This window comes from Phyllopteryx taeniolatus, chromosome 15, assembly GCF_024500385.1.
Source record: "Phyllopteryx taeniolatus isolate TA_2022b chromosome 15, UOR_Ptae_1.2, whole genome shotgun sequence".
In the NCBI taxonomy this organism is placed as follows: Eukaryota; Metazoa; Chordata; class Actinopteri; order Syngnathiformes; family Syngnathidae; genus Phyllopteryx; species Phyllopteryx taeniolatus.
Genome location: NC_084516.1, coordinates 1359787 through 1375273, shown reverse-complemented (window position 1 = coordinate 1375273; position 15487 = coordinate 1359787). Strand labels below are relative to the sequence as shown.

The following is a 15487-nucleotide window of genomic DNA, read 5'->3' as shown; positions in this document are numbered from 1 at the left end:
AGTGAAAGCAGAGCCAACATGGCCGCCGACGCGCGCAGTTTCACAGGCGCCATGTTGACTCCCTTGAGTTGCATTATGTGCCAGGAATTTCCACGATCTAGTCGTTTAGTCGTGTTTATTCATCGATAATTATGTTCTGTCACCCGAGTGAGCATTTACAGTGTAATTATCGAACCTGTATATCGACAGATGACGTGGCGCTTCGTATTACAGACGTTCCTTGATGTGAAGCGTATCACGGCCAGAAATGTGAATTCGTTGAATTCCATACATATTATTCACTTCGAGCGTCTTCAATTATATTTTAAGATGAGTGTTCTGAGAACGTTGTCTCAAATGTTCCGTATTGGAGTTGAGCGTCGTCGTCGTCAACATGTTTCCAACTCGTCCCGCGATTTGAACGCGGCTCGGCCCCGAGTGGGCGGGGCCTGCCGCCGAGTACAGTCACATGCCCCGCCCCGGAGCCAGGCCGAGCAATTCCAATATGGTGGCCAGCTTGGCAGGTCTCCGCTTGCTGTTGATGATATTGTTGTCGCGCGGGATCCGGTTGGGCTTGAGCGGCCAGGCGGCGCCGCCCGTCGTGCGCCTGCGCCCGGAGGACCCCGCGGGCCGCGTGTGGATGAAGGCGGGGATCATCTGGGCGCCGCGAGGAGCCTCGTTCAAGCTGCGGCTCTTCGGAACCGACCTGAGGAACCGGACCTGGCCGTGGCTGGCCTTCGCGGCGGAGGCTTCCGGAGCCGCGGCCGCCGGGGACCCGTGCGAGGACCGAGACGGACGACAGCAGGCCGCCTTCCAGGCGAACGAGCCCTTAGCGGAGGAGCAGGAGGAGGATTGCAGCGGGCTGCTGACGGTGGAGATGCGGCCTGGCGCCCTCCGGCAGAACCCCCATCGCGTGTGCGTGAAGAGCGGGGGCAAGTGGACCTCGGCGGGTGAGGACAGGCTGCGGGTCAGCGCGGACGAGCCTCTGCCCGCGGAGCACATCCCGGCGTGGGGCTTGGCGGTGCTGGTGCCGCTGCTGGTGCTCGCCTGCGGGCTGCTGAGGACGGTCCACCTCAGCCTGCTGTGGCTCGACCCGGTGGAGCTGTACGTGTTGCACAGCTGCGGTTCCGAGGAGGAGAAGCGCGCCGCCAAGCGCCTGGAGCCCGTCAGGAGGAGAGGGAACTTTCTGGTAAAAGCAAAGCAACAACAACAACAAAAAAGAAGATGCATTGCAGATAATTCTCCAATTTCCTGAGTGGAGAAAGGCCTCAAAGTCGCTGTAAAGTGAAGATAAATATGGCACGGCACGGACAAGAGTGTTGTTGACAATCCGGCCAAATGTCATAGATTAAAAAAAAAAAAACAACGTATAAAGTGAGGCTTCAAAATGGTGTAACGCAAGCCGCTCTCTCCGCTGAATCCCAGCCGACGAAAACAAAGTCTGGATGCTCGTCGAACTCACCGCACTGCTCTGTCACGTCATTGGTTAACCGCGTTAACTCCGTGTCACGTGGTTCGTTTGAAGCCATGTTGTTCGCCAGGCTCTCTATTCCCAGCGTTGCCTCGCTTGCCTCACTTTTAGGCCTCCGGGGGCATGAATATATCCTACCGGCTCGCCGCGACAACGAGGCGCTCTAAAGCGACCACCCCCGCGCGAAGCCCCGGTTCACGTCAAACTTGCTTCCCCCTCTCCTCGCTCTTCCGCCTTTTTTCTCCGTGATGTGTGTGCACTCGTGGCCGACAACGAGGCGCTCTAAAGCGGCCGAGCCAGCGGACTATCTGAAGTGAAGATGCAAACTTCGGGGTTGAGCCTCAGCTAGCTAGCTATAACTGTACATCGCAATTATGCTGGATAGTGGCTGATGGCAAGGAAGGTGCTCGAGTTCTTATAGCGGGGGGAGGGGCAACTGCCAAGTGCGTCATGCGCCGTTGTTTTAGCCACGGCCCCCAAAAATCAGGAAAAGCTAAAAAAAAAAAAAAGTTTGTCGCTAGTTCAATACTACATAGCTGGCATGTTTTCAGCAAATCTTCAGGCGTGTAATGTACTCGCACGCAAATCTCTGAATTCACATTAGAGCGTTTTCAAAATTCTTCGTATCATCGAACAAGTGAATCGTCACACTTTTGCTGCAATTTATAAGAAGATGTTTCAAGCGATTTCATATTCCATTTGAAGCGCTTTAATACGCCCATCTTTAAAAAAAACACAAAAACGTCACTCGTGTCACTCTCAACCGCATCCTCCTTGGATGACACTGACAGCAGCGCTACCGCAACTGGCAAGAGCGTCTGGCTCTTTCTATTATCGGTTATTTGGTGTCACCCTGAAAAAAGTTCAAAGCTTTCCTTCATTTTGCGCACAACCGCACCTATAAGTTTGTCTTCCTGAATCCAGTAAGAAGATGGAATAGTCCAGCGCACAAGGAGGAACCTTTAAATATAGTTGAAGTCCAAGTCACATGGACTCTTTCCGAAGTTTTAGTCCTGCAATCGGTGTGACTGGAGTCCCTCACCTGTGCTTGCGTTGTGTTCGCCAGGCGTGCTCGCTGCTCTTCCTGTGCGTCCTGGGCCACTCCGCCTTGGGCGTCCTTCTCTTCCGGGTTTTGGGCTCGGTGGCGTCGGCCGCCTTCGCCGCCGCCTTCGCGCTCTTCTTCCTGGCCGAGCTGCTGCCTCACGCCGTGTGCTCCGGGCACGGCTTCCGGCTGGCCCCGGGCCTCGCTTGGCTGGCCCAGCTGAGCATGGTGCTCACCTGCCCGCTGTCCTGCCCCCTGGGGCTGGTCCTGGACCTGGCGTTGAGGCGGGACATCAGCACCTGCTGCATCAGGGAGCGGGCCATGGAGATGATCCGCACCAGCGTCAACGACCCCTACAGGTACCGGCACCTGCGCCTCTATTAGCCCCGGCGTTACGTCTCCGTGGCGTATTCGGGACTAAAAATGATCGCAAACCGACGGCGAAGAATTATGTGAAATATAGGAAATGTCCCGCGTAAGCTGAAGAATTTGAAATTGGAATGGTTTAAATTGGTTGCGAATGTGGAATGAGGTGAAGAATATGTCAAATGTCAGATAATTTGGACGTGTGAAAGTTTAATTCTGAACAGGTGGGAATTATTGGAATGTGAAAAACAGAACCCAAGATGGCCTGAAAAGCTGAAATGCTTTGAATCGGTTGAGAAATGTGGAAAATTAGGTCATTTAAAAAAAAAAAAAAAAAAATCGGCGCAGTGAACGACTGGTGAGCACATCTGCCTCACAGTTGTGGGGACCGGGGTTCAAACCTGGGTGGAGTTTGCATGTTCTCCCCGTGCCAGCGTGGCTTTTCCGCTTTCCTCCCACGTCCCCAAAACGTGCGCTGTAGCTTCATTGAAGACTCTAAATTGCCCGTAGGTGTGCCCTGCGATTGACGTAAACGCTCTACGTCAAATGCGGAATCCCGCAAACGTGGGAATTTGATGAATGTGCAAAATGGACACCCCGCTGTACATAACCGTGACACTTCCATGTGTGTGCGTGCGGCTTTTGCCGCTTAGTGAGTTCGTGAAGGAGGAGTTCAGTCGCGGGACGCTGCGCAGTAAGACGGTGGAGGACATCTTGACGCCCCTCAAGGACTGCTTCATGCTGCCCAGCTCCACCGTGCTGGACTTCTCCACCATGTCGGACATCATGCAGAGCGGGTACACGCGCGTGCCCATCTACGAGGAGGAGAGGTGGGCGCTCAAACTCGAACGAGGACCGCCCTACGTGAACGGCACCAATTGTAGACAAAGCTCATTTGATGCAATTTCACTTGTTTACAGCCTAAAAGTCCACTTTGACGTAAAAGTTTCGCAGTTGAGTCACGTATCGTTAGCGGTGTCACGATTAATTGACAACTCAGGGTAAGGTTTTAGTGCCAAGTTGTTCCGTTTATTCATCGAATGTTACAAACTTTGCTTACGGTAAGTTAAATAGTAAACTGATCAATATAATTATCTGTCAATTGAACGTTACGTCGTCATTGTTAAAAAATTCAGGACATGAACCTGCGTTGATTTGAGGCTCTTAAGCAAACATATTTACATAATACAATGACAAAAAAAATGTGGCCATTGTTCCAAAAGTTGACCTGATTGAGCAAAACCAACGATTCAGCACATCCAAATTGTCTTAAATCAGCTCAAAATATCGTAGACAATACATTTGTCGCTGACCCATGTTGTCTTCTGGGTTGAATCAAGATATTTGCAAACATCTACTTTTAAGTTGGAAAACAACAATCAACATGTTTGCCCATTTTCTGACATGTTACTACTGAGTCATAATCAATTGTTGGAAAAAAACAAGTCATTTGAATGGATTCTGAAAATGTTGGTAATTGTCAGCCGTCGTATGAATAACCGGCAATTGACGTGGTTGAACCTGAAGCCGCCTCACAAGCGGACGTCAAACTCGTAGCCCCTCATTTGCATCCATCGGTAGCCAAGAAGTCCATCTGGCTTTCAAAAAGCTTTGCGAGTGCGTACGTGCAACGTCGCTCCCTCTTGTGTGATGTTACCGACTTGTGGTCCCGTGACGGCGTGCAGGTCCAACATCGTGGAGATCTTGTACGTGAAGGACTTGGCGCTGGTGGACCCCGACGACCGCACGCCCATGACCACCATCACCAAGTTCTACAACCACCCGCTGCACTTCGTCTTCAACGACACCAAGCTGGACGCCATGCTGGAGGAGTTCAAGAAAGGTGAGGCGGGATCGCCGGCCCGCGCAGCCGCGACGCTAACGTTAGCCGCTTGCGTTCAGGCAACTCTCACATGGCCATCGTGCAGAAGGTCAATAACGAGGGCGAGGGCGACCCCTTCTACGAGGTGCTGGGATTGGTCACGCTGGAGGACGTCATCGAGGAGATCATCAAGTCGGAGATCCTGGACGAGTCGGACGGCTACCGTAGGTCCTCGTGAAGCGAGCCGGGATTACGTTTGGGTTCGGGGATTTCGCTTTTCAATAAGTTAACGAGACACACTACGACAACCTCGACACCTTTTTCAAAAGCCGCAAACAAAAACGATCGTGATATATCGTCAAGTAGTACAATTTGGGGGGGGGGGGGGGGGGGGGGGTCTCAAACTCACGGCCCGGGGGCCGACTGAGGCCAGTAGTACGATATTTTGCGGCCCCCTACTTGACGTCAAAGTTGCGGTGCTCAAAAAATACAACATCAGATGTCATAATTGATGCAAAGTACCAGGGAGAGGAGAGAGAGGACCGGGACACCAATCTGGTTTTGAATCGTTCATAACAAAGATTGAGACAATTGGATTATGTAGTTGTGCTTTTTTTTTTTTATCACTTTAAACTTGGGCTGAACGATTTTGGAAAAAAAGTGACATTGCGATTTTCATTCTTTTTTTTCTTTTTAAACGTGCAATATATATATTGCGATGTGAAATAATACAGGATCAGCGTTAGGAAAGTTTATTTTCTACGCCAACTAGTTCAAAGTTCAATTCATCGATCCAAAAATGAACAGCAGCGTGCCTGCTGTTGAATTTTAATATTACACTCGATTCACTGTATATTGCAGTACACCAACATCGCAGCAGACCCTGCGATTTTACTGTTGCGCACACGTACATCGCAATGACGATGCTCAAACCAAATATCGTGCAGCCCTTTTTTTGTGAAATACTTGATGCGGCACAGACTCTTATCGCCGACGGCCCCCGGATACGTTGAGTTTGAGAACCCTGATCTCAGGGCTGACTTGTTGGCCAGTCACAAGAAGGAGTCACGACAAAACTCTGCATTATTTCTTTGCGCCTCGTGTTTTACCGGAGCGACTTTGCAGTGGACAGGAAGGTGAAGCGTCCCCTGCCCCCCCTGGAGATCTCGTTGGAGCCTCGAGGGACCCCCGACGAGTTCTCGCTCTTCAAGACGCCCGAAGGAGAGCCCAAGATCAGGACGTCGCCACAGCTGCTGCTCGCCACGCACCGCTTCCTCTCCAGAGGTGCGTGTTGTTGTCCTCCTCTATTTCCTATTCACTACCGTGGGAGGGAAAAATATGTGAACCCGTTGGAATTTCTTACATTGCTGCATAAATTGGTCATCAAATGTGGTCAAGATTCCTGCGGGGATGTCTGCTGTGAAAAGATAGCTCTCTTGAGGTCATGCCACAGCATCTCACTGGGGTTGGGGTTAGGACTTTGACTGGGCCACTCCAGAATGTGTAAACTCTTCTGTTGTTCTGTGTTTTGGATCCTTGTCCTCTTTTGAGCTTCAACTTTTCCATTGATGATATCAAGCTGTCCAGGCCAGGCCCTGAGGTTGCAAAGCACACCCATACCATGATACTCACTCTACCATGCTTCACAGCTGGGATCAGGTTTTGATGTTTGTGTGCTGTGCCATTTTTTTCTCCACACACGGCATTGTGCGTTCCTCCCAAACAATTCAACTTTGGTTTCATCCGTCCACAGAATATTTTTGCCAGTAGTGCTGCGGAACATCCAAGTGTCCTTTTAGCAACTTCAAAGATGCAGCAATGTTTTTTTTTTTTTATATAGCAACAGCTTCCTCTTTGGTGTTCTTCCATGAACCCCGTTCTTGTTTCATCTTTTACACATGGCAGATGTTGTCATGTGCCAGTGGTTTCTGGAAGTCTTCAGATGCCACTCTGGGGTTTTTCTTGACCTGATCGGGTTGGTATTCTGCGCTGTGCTCTTGCAGACATCTTTACAGGACGGGCACTTCTCGGAAGTGAAGCCACAGTGAGTGCTGAACTTTCTCCATTTATCGTCAGTTTGTACAACTGTGGGCTAATGAAGGTGAAGACTTTTAGAGATACTTTCCGGCTTGATGCAAATCCAAAATTCCTCATCGTACGGCTTCTGAGAGCTCATTTGAGCGAGGCGTGGTATACGTCAGGCAATACTTCTTAACAAGAGAATTTTGAAAATTGTATTTTCTTTCTGAAGTGATGTGTTTTCTTGTGGCCGGCGCAGTTTTAAGCCACACCTCCGATCTTGTCATATTGATTGGACTCCAGGTTGACTCACACCTGACTCTGATTAACTCTTGGAGAATCCGTAGCCTCGAAGTTGACTCGTTTTTGCCTCCCCGTCTTGTGAACGTTTATGTTATTGCCAATAAAAATATGAGAACAATATTGTTTGTGTGGTATGAGTTGCGATTTAGATGAAGACCAGAACGCATTTTGTAACCAATTCCTGCAGCAATGTAAGAAATTCCGAAGGGTTCATTCATTTTCGTCCCGCTATATAATGAGCGATACATGTCAGTGGTGTCCCGTGAGATTTTTCCAAATGTCAAATACAGTAAGTGCCTTGAAAGTTGTCGTAGTATGTAACGTAGCCTCCTGTCTTTGATGTGGATCAGAGGTGGAGCATTTCAGTCCGGCACGCGTGTCCGAGAAGATCCTTTTCCACCTTCTGCGTCACCCCAGCGTCAACCAGGAGGTGCACTTCGACCCCGGCAACCGCCTCAGCCCCACGCACTACCTGTACACGCGCAACCACCCGGTGGACTACTTCATACTGCTGCTGCAGGTGAGCGCGTTTCGTAAATCCCGAGGAGCCGATGACACTTAAGTGCATTTGTGTGGTCGGGCAGGGTCGAGTGGAGGTGGAGATCGGCAAGGAAGGCCTCAAGTTCGACAACGGCGCTTTCACGTATTACGGCGTGTCGGCGCTAACGCTGCCGTCCTCAGGTGAGGCTGGGAACTGCAACCGTTCAAACCATTTGGTACTCAAACATCAATGTTTAACTTTTCTCAAACTTAGTTTTTTGATTGGATTTAGAAAGCAAAAATGTATTATTATTTGCTAAAAGAACAATTGTGTGTGTGTGTGTGTGCGTGCAGCGCATCAGTCTCCAGTGTCGAGTCAGCGTCAGTCTCCCAGAGATCCGTTTGGCGCGTCTGAGGCGGCCAGCCCGTCCAGTTACTGTCCGGACTACACAGTCAGAGCGCTCACCGACCTGCAGCTCATCCGGGTACGTGCGCGCACATGTGACCTTGCGTGTGCGCGGGACCACGTGTGTATGTCGAGAGGCCATCTTTGTGTGTGAGGCTACGACTGTTTGCGTGAGCGCGTGCGTGGCTCCCTTCCCGTTCACACAGCGTATGCGTGTCCGTGTGTGCGTGCAGGTGACCCGCCTCCAGTACCTGAACGCTCTAACGGCGTCGCGGGGCGGCGGCGGCGGCGGCGGCCCGAGCCCCGAGCCGCCCGAGATCAAGATCCTTCCCAACAGTCACACCAAACTGCTCAACGACAGGAACGTGGCCTCGGCCGCGCAAGGTCTGCCCGCGCGGCGCCCGGCCGCTCTTCTTGCCGAACCCGCCCTCGCCTCTTTAAACTTAACGCTAACCGCTTCCCCTTTCCTGTCAGCTGAACCTAACAAAACTACAAGATCTGTTCTTTTCTTTTCTTTCCTGACTTTCTCCTCCAGACTTGAGCTTCTCTTTCTTTGACACCATTGACAACTACTGCTAGTGCGGCAGGTGAACGCAACCATACACGCTACATCTGTGTGTGTGTGTGCAGGTGTGCGTGCCCATGCCCGCATGTGTGTGTTGGTGTTTGCAACTCTTTTTGACCCTCATTGGTCAATTACGACAATGCCCCCCTTGCTCTGCTCTCATTGGTCACGTTGTCGAAAATCTGTATATTTATTTTCAACATTTATTTTTTATTGGATCATTCTGTTTTTAACACGGCAGCCGACTGGTTAGCACATCTGCCTCACAGTTCTGAAGACCCGGGTTCAATCCCGGCCCCGCCTGTGTGGAGTTTGTATGTTCTCCCCGTGCCTGCGTGGCTTTTCTCCGGGCACTCCGGTTTCCTCCCGCATCCCAAAAACATGCGTTGTAGGTTAATTGAAGACTGTAAATTGCCCGCAGGTGTGAATGTGTGCGCGAATGGTTGTTTGTTTGTATGTACCCTGCGATTGGGTGGCGACCGGTTCAGGGTGTACCCCGCCTCCCAGGGTGTACCCCGCCTCCTGCCCGATGATAGCTGGGATAGGCTCCGGCACGACCGCGACCCGCGTGAGGAGCGGTACGAAAAAAGAATGGATGAATGTTTTTAACATTTTTTTTTTTTTTTTTTGTGAAAGTTATTTTCATTTAATTTATATTGAATTTCAGCATTATTTTGCTTTTAACGTTCATTTCGTTTGTATTTTTATCATTACATTTTCTCTGAAACAGTCACTGATGGTGTAGTGGTACACTCGCCTGACTTTGGTGCGGGCAGCGTGGGTTGAGTTCCCACTCAGTGACGGTGTGAATGTGAGTGCGAATGGTTGTCCGTGTCTATATGTCCCCTGCGACTGACTGGCGACCAGTTCAGGGTGTAGTCCGCCTTCCGCCCAAAGTCAGCTGGGATAGGCTCCAGCGTCCCGTGACCCTAAACAGGATAAGTGGTGTTGAAAATAGATGGATGGATGGATTTTCTCTGAAACATTTTTTGAATTTGTTAATTTCAGCATTGTTTTTTATTTTCAAATTCAAACTTTTTACATTTATATAATTGATTTTGAATTTTAGCACTAATTTGCTTTCAACATTCATTTCTTTAGTTTTTATTTTTAGCAATATTATTTTTTTCAAATTTAGTTTATTTTTTTAACATTTAATCAATTTGTTAATTTAAGCAGCTTTTAGTTTTTTAGCTTTTTTATTTAAAAAAGGTCCCATATTTTACCAAACCAACTTTTTCTAGTATTTGCGATGTAATCTTGTCTCTCTGGTGCCCCAGTGAACATGTGAAATGCGAATTGAAATGGTCCACGACTTCCTGAGCTGCGGACGTTTTTCTGCCGAGAGGCCTGAAATGGGCTCATTGGAATTTCTCCAGCTTATCGACGTCACTAGCGAAGATCTCCGCCGACCGCTGTCGACAGAACAAACACGTGTGCTCTCGCAACCATTCAGAGGAAAGGGGCCGGTCTTAGCCAGATCTGGACAAAGCGGATACGAAAGTGGGTCAAACGGAAGTAGCCGTCAGAGGGGCCTTTTCCGGACACTCGTATGACAAAACCAAGGTGTTGTTTTCAAATGAAATTGACACTTTTAGAGAGTCACTCTATAGAGGTTGAAATCAACAAAATATGGGACCTTTAAACATTTCATTTTCAAATGTTGTTTTAACATTAATTAGATTTTTGCATTTGTATTTTATTTTTTAATATGATTGAATTTGTTTGCGTTTTATTTTAAACAATATTTCAAGAATTGGTTTAATTTTGTACAACATTTTGGTTAGCTGGTTCATTTTCAAATCATTTTTCTTAAATGTATTTATATTTTCGAAATGTTGTTTTTCTCCTTATTATAATTTTAACATTGCATTAGATATTGCCGTTCCCTCTCATTGGTCACGTCACACCATGTGTCCGCCCCCTCTCCTGTGCTCTGCTCTCATTGGTTGTCTGCCTGCAGGTGGAATAGAAGAAGGCGAAGATGATGAAGATGAAGAAGAGGCGCGTGCATAGCGATGTCCACATCAAACGTTCGTCTGATTGGACAACACTGCTCTCTGTTCCTTTTATGTCATTGTAATTATCATTATTATTACTTGTATTAATATTATTATTGTGTAGATTTGTATTATATTTACATTGATTTGGTTAAGGGCGGTGCCTTTCTTACAAAACCGTGTCAAAGTGTGTGTGTGTGAGCATCCGTCCGTTCGGTCACAAATTCATCAAACGAGCGGCGCACGCGCTCCGTAGGCCAGATGGTCACGTGACCCGTCGGGCTGGTTTCCGTGGTTACGCTGAGTGGGCGTTTGGGCTTTGTTGATGCTGACCGCCGAAAGATTTGCTCATCAAGAAGTCTCTTTGCCAAACATGTCACAGAAAAGCTCATTCAAACTTAAACGACACTTTAAACATTTTTCCATTCGATGTTTTGTTTGTTCGTTCTCAAGGTAGCCGCGTAGCTAGCTAGCGTCTCTTTGGTTGTTTTCGTTGATTGATCGTTTGTCTTTTGTTTTACAACAACAGCAACAATTTGTGTGTGTGAAATGTTGACTCATCCTTTACTGGAACCCCAAACTAGCACATTGGCCCTCGTCCTTTTTGTCTCTCTGTGCGTGAGCGTCATGATTAGCATGCTAACATGCGAACGCGTCCCTGAACGAAGAAGTCCTGCACACATTGTGTAGTGTTTGTTTATTTTTTTTAACTTGGACCAGCTGACACGGTTCATTATCATAAGTGCATGCCAAAGTTAACGTGGCTAATTTAGTTAATCTTCCCTCCTGGAAGCTAACTTCTCACTTTGTTGATGATATCTGTATTTACGTTACCATTCCTTTTAAACGTAAGCCTACATGTTAACTTTAGCTCACTTGCCTTTGGAAGTCAATACCAAGGTACTAATGCTAAGTTAGCTTGTGGCTATGTTATTTAGCATGCTGACAATTCTTTTCTGTTGACTTTGTGTTTTCGCTAAAGCAAAACCTCAAATGTGTGTTTTTATTTAGTGAGCATTTGACAGGCTAAGTGCTAAACTAAGCTTGGGTTAGACAATCATCGTTTGAGAAGGCGGATTAGCCGATTTAGCAAGGCTACCCTTTGAGGTCTTTTGGTTTGGTAGTTTTATGAAGAGAAATTAAAACCAATAAGCTTAGCGTTAGACCCTCATTAGCGTGGTGTGTGATTAGCATCGGGCTCGTTAGCCAAATATACATTTCTTTTTTTTCTTCTGACAACCTCTCGATGTTAATCAAGTGCATGCCAAAGTTTTAGCCAATGCTAATGAGGCTAATTTACCTAATGTACCATCCTGGAAGCTAACATGTCACTGATCATTCATTTGAATTAATTAACTATTGGCTTGAAACGTAAGCTTACATGCTAACTTTAGCTTCCTTGCCTTTGGAGGTCAATGCTAAGGTACGAAGGCTAAGCTGCTTAGTGGCTATGCTAACGTTTGTCATGCTGACAATTCCTTTCAGTTGACTTTTTATGTTTCTGGTTCAGAAAACCTTGTAAAATGTTTTTATTTAGTGAGCATTTGACAGGCTAAGCTGAGTTATGGTTGGACTATTGTCATTTGAGAAGGTTGATTAGTAACTTTTGAGGACTTTTGTTTTCGCCGGTTTTTTGAAGCGATATTGGCGCCAACAACAAGCTCAGTGTTAGCCCCTCGTTAGCGTGATGAGCATCACGCTAGTTAATGAGCTATCACGTGTGTTCTCTCATTCCATATCCGTTTCTTCAACGGCTGTTAGCACTTGATATGAAAATCTTGTTTGATTCCAAGATTTGTTCAAATAGTTTTATTGAAATAACTTTTTTGTATAAAACGTGAATGTAAAAAAAGAAAAATCACAATGAAGAGTGCAAGTATTCATGTCAAAGTGCAGGATGTAGTTAGCAAGTAGTTTTTAGATGAGTTTGAAGTTATTCAATCACTTCCTCTGTGCATTTTTTTTTATAGTTTTTTTCCGCAGCAACGACGTTGGATTTAATACTTTCAATGATTACATTTTACTAGGAAATAAAGTCACCCTTGTTCTAAATGACGTGTGTCTTTTCTATATTCTGAAAAAATCCTAGCTTTTTTGCTAACAGTTGCACATTTACTTTTGCCGGCTGAGATGTAACAGCGCCTCCCACAGGACAAGTGTGACATCGCATTATCTTACTGGATACTAGCCTAGCAGCTTGTTTTTTCTTTTTATCATACGCTACCACGTTATTGTGATGTTGAGTTATGTTGTCATGTCATTATTTTTATGTTGGCGTGTTGTCACGCTATCATGTCTATTTTTTTCATTTATGTTATGATGTGTTTCCATGTCATGTGAGATAGTCGTGTTGACATGCTGTTATAATGTCGACATGTTTTCAAGTCATTTTTGTGACCGTGTTGTAATGTTATGTCGCAATGTTAACGTTGCGATGTCATGTAATTATAGTGTCATGTTATCATGTAGTCTTTATGTTGTCATGTTAACATGTTTGCACGTTATCTTAGTCTCATGTTGTAATTTGCTCGTGTGTGGTCATTTCCTACTTTCATTTTGTCATGTCAGCAGGTTTTCAGGTTACTGTGTTATCATGTTATACTAACATGTATTTATGTTCTCGTATTGTCAAGTCAAAATGAAGTTCAACGGATTTTCTCAAAGGACTACAAAAATGGTGGATGAACCACAGCAAACCGGAAAAACAAATCACCAGACAGCTGCCGCACCAACTTTAAAAGGACGTCACGTGGTCAAAATGAAGTTCAACTGATTTTAGTAGAACAGTTAAAAATGCAAGATATATTAAAAGGCATAATAAATATTTAAAAAATGAGATTCCTACTTTCTTGACAAACCGGCTGAAAGAATTGACAGCAGCGGGTCGCCAGATTTGGACTTAATTTTCAATTTAGTGGGATGGGTTCGGTGTCACAGGATGTATTTTGCATATAGCCGTTGGAAATATGAATGACATCATGTACATAATTCAAATACATTTTTTGTGTTTCTTTTGTTTGAAGGTGTTTCGGCTACCGGCTTGTTGAGATGTCCTAGAACTGCACACAAATAAAAGGAAGAAAGGGAAAGCCGCCTGGTTATTTTGAGTCAAATGTTGCATGGCAAAATGTGAGGCTCTTGACCCACACAGTCATATTTATATGTTCTATGTTTTCATGTGCTGCGATGTTGTGGCGCAATTGTATTTTCATGTTATTAAACGATATTGTGTTGTCACTTTTTCTTGTCATGTTTTTGTTTTATATTGTAGTGTTATCTTGCCGTCTATATTCATGGTAGTCTTGTGATGTTCTAATCTTTTACATCCATGTTGTCATTTGGTGTTGTGGTTTTGATGTCATGTGCCATCTTATCTTTTTGTTATGGTGTCTTGTTCTTCTGTTAGCATGTCATGTTCCTTTTTCTGTTTTTTTTTGTCACGAGCACACAACAACTCATTGAACTCACGTTTTGTGCATGCGTGTGCGTCGCCTCTGCCAGTCACACAGTGGGTACATGGCAACAGATTCTAAAAATAGCCTCCTCGTCCAGCCTAGCTTCCAAGTGCTAACGTATTTCCTTTCGTCTGTTTCTTTGTCGCCCAGTGTTCTCCTCTACCCTGAGTTAAAAAGTCTGGTTGTTTTTTTGGGGGGGTTGGGGCCAATCAGATTTCAGCCGCCAGGTGTTGCCATGTCAAGCTAATCTGCCCACGCCCTTCACAATTCGTAGTACTGGCCCGCGGAACCTCAACTATCTTGGCAATGGGACCGTTTCTGTCACCAATCACATTTCCAATTGAATTATTCTGCAAATGGAATGACGGGGGACATGCCAACGACACGATCACGCCGGAACGTTCTGTCGGCGCTCACTTGACACAATTAAGATCATCGAAGTAACAGTTGTAGTGGAGGTAAAAGAAGCAGTCGAAAGTAGGAGTAGTGGATGGCGTGCTAGCAACTACGGTACTACTATCTGTTCTGGTAATAGTAGTAGTTGTAGTGTTACTTGTGGATGTGATAGCAGTCAAGGTAGTTGTAGTACCTAATCGAAGTAGAAGCTAGGAGGACTTGTAGCATAAATTTTCGTCGTCGTAGCTGTGGCCTGCGAGGATCCATTTGAAACGGGAATCTGATCGGGTTTCTGCTCCGTGGGATTGCGAAGGCCTCGGGCAGATTATGTTGGCATGGCAACGCATACAGGCTGACATCTGATTGGACAAAAAACAAAACAAAGTCCCAATCCAGCAGCCAAGAGAAATGCGACCAAGTGAACACAATCGACCGTCGGGATTAATCAATGAATGCAATTATTGGGATGGAGCTCGGAACTGTAACTGGAGTTGAGTGCTTGTGATGACGTTGCGCAAACTTTTGTCGTCGGACTTCATTTGGCTCGCGGCCCGGTGAGCAATCACCGGGCTCCCACAATGCACCGGTGCCGCTCCGCGTGCTCTCGTTCGGCCGCCACGCGCTCGGGGTCACGCAGGGCCATCTGCGTGCCTCCGACCCGCATCATCATCACGACAATTGGCATTTGTGCTCGATTCGTTAAACTCAGTTGCCGTTAAAAAACAAACAAAAACAAAAAAAAAACCTCGATTAATATTTAATTTCATGATTATATTGTCCTATTTTTTGTTTAGAATGGTAAATGTAGTAAATGAAACTTCAGCTCCATTTGGGAAGCGAGTCGAGCTGTGTCCGCTGCCGCCATAAAACACTTTTATATTATCTCCAATTTTCGCTCGTAAGTCGAAGCCAAAAAAAATAAATCTTCCGTACGAGTCGGCTCACTCGTATGCAGCTTTGGGAAGATGACTTTGGAAATGTAGTTGTCGGTAACTACTACTACTAGTTACCCCGTTGAAAATGGCACTAGTGTAACTATTTCAAGTACTTTCTCAAAGTAAAATAATGAATTACATTTACATTTGTTGACACAACGGCACCCTTGGATGTTTCCTCAAAAAATGGATTAACCCACTAGTGGTTAATTCCACTCTTGGAATTAACCACATATTTGATAACAAAA

At 46.2% G+C, this 15487-nt stretch overlaps 1 protein-coding gene across 4 annotated transcripts; it reads left to right on the top strand.

Annotated features, from left to right (window-relative positions):
- The first annotated feature begins 447 nt into the window (after nt 1–447).
- On the top strand, nt 448–13690 carry LOC133464958 (metal transporter CNNM3). Of its 4 annotated transcripts, none has more exons than XR_009784513.1 (12): nt 448–1168; nt 2517–2851; nt 3512–3688; nt 4544–4701; nt 4761–4904; nt 5806–5964; nt 7353–7522; nt 7587–7683; nt 7837–7967; nt 8122–8272; nt 9734–10019; nt 10417–12505. XR_009784513.1 is itself a non-coding variant. In XM_061747201.1 (12 exons), the coding sequence occupies exons 1-11, from the start codon at nt 449–451 to the stop codon at nt 8465–8467; spliced, it is 2286 nt and encodes a 761-aa protein (XP_061603185.1). In that variant the 5' UTR covers nt 448; the 3' UTR covers nt 8468–8475; nt 10417–12505. The 4 variants fall into 4 exon arrangements, 3 of the variants coding, with proteins under 3 accessions (XP_061603185.1, XP_061603184.1, XP_061603182.1); XM_061747201.1 differs by lacking the exon at nt 9734–10019 and adding an exon at nt 8424–8475; XM_061747200.1 differs by lacking the exons at nt 9734–10019; nt 10417–12505 and adding an exon at nt 13477–13690.
- Nucleotides 13691–15487: the final 1797 nt, after the last annotated feature.

Excerpts from the sequence above, each read along its gene's own strand:
- LOC133464958 (XM_061747198.1), top strand. The coding sequence starts at position 449 with ATGCCCCGCCCCGGAGCCAGGCCGAGCAATTCCAATATGGTGGCCAGC. Across the intron at positions 3,689-4,543 it reads CCCATCTACGAGGAGGAGAG|GTCCAACATCGTGGAGATCT; the intron begins GTGGGCGCTCAA and ends GACGGCGTGCAG. Across the intron at positions 4,905-5,805 it reads GGACGAGTCGGACGGCTACC|TGGACAGGAAGGTGAAGCGT; the intron begins GTAGGTCCTCGT and ends GCGACTTTGCAG.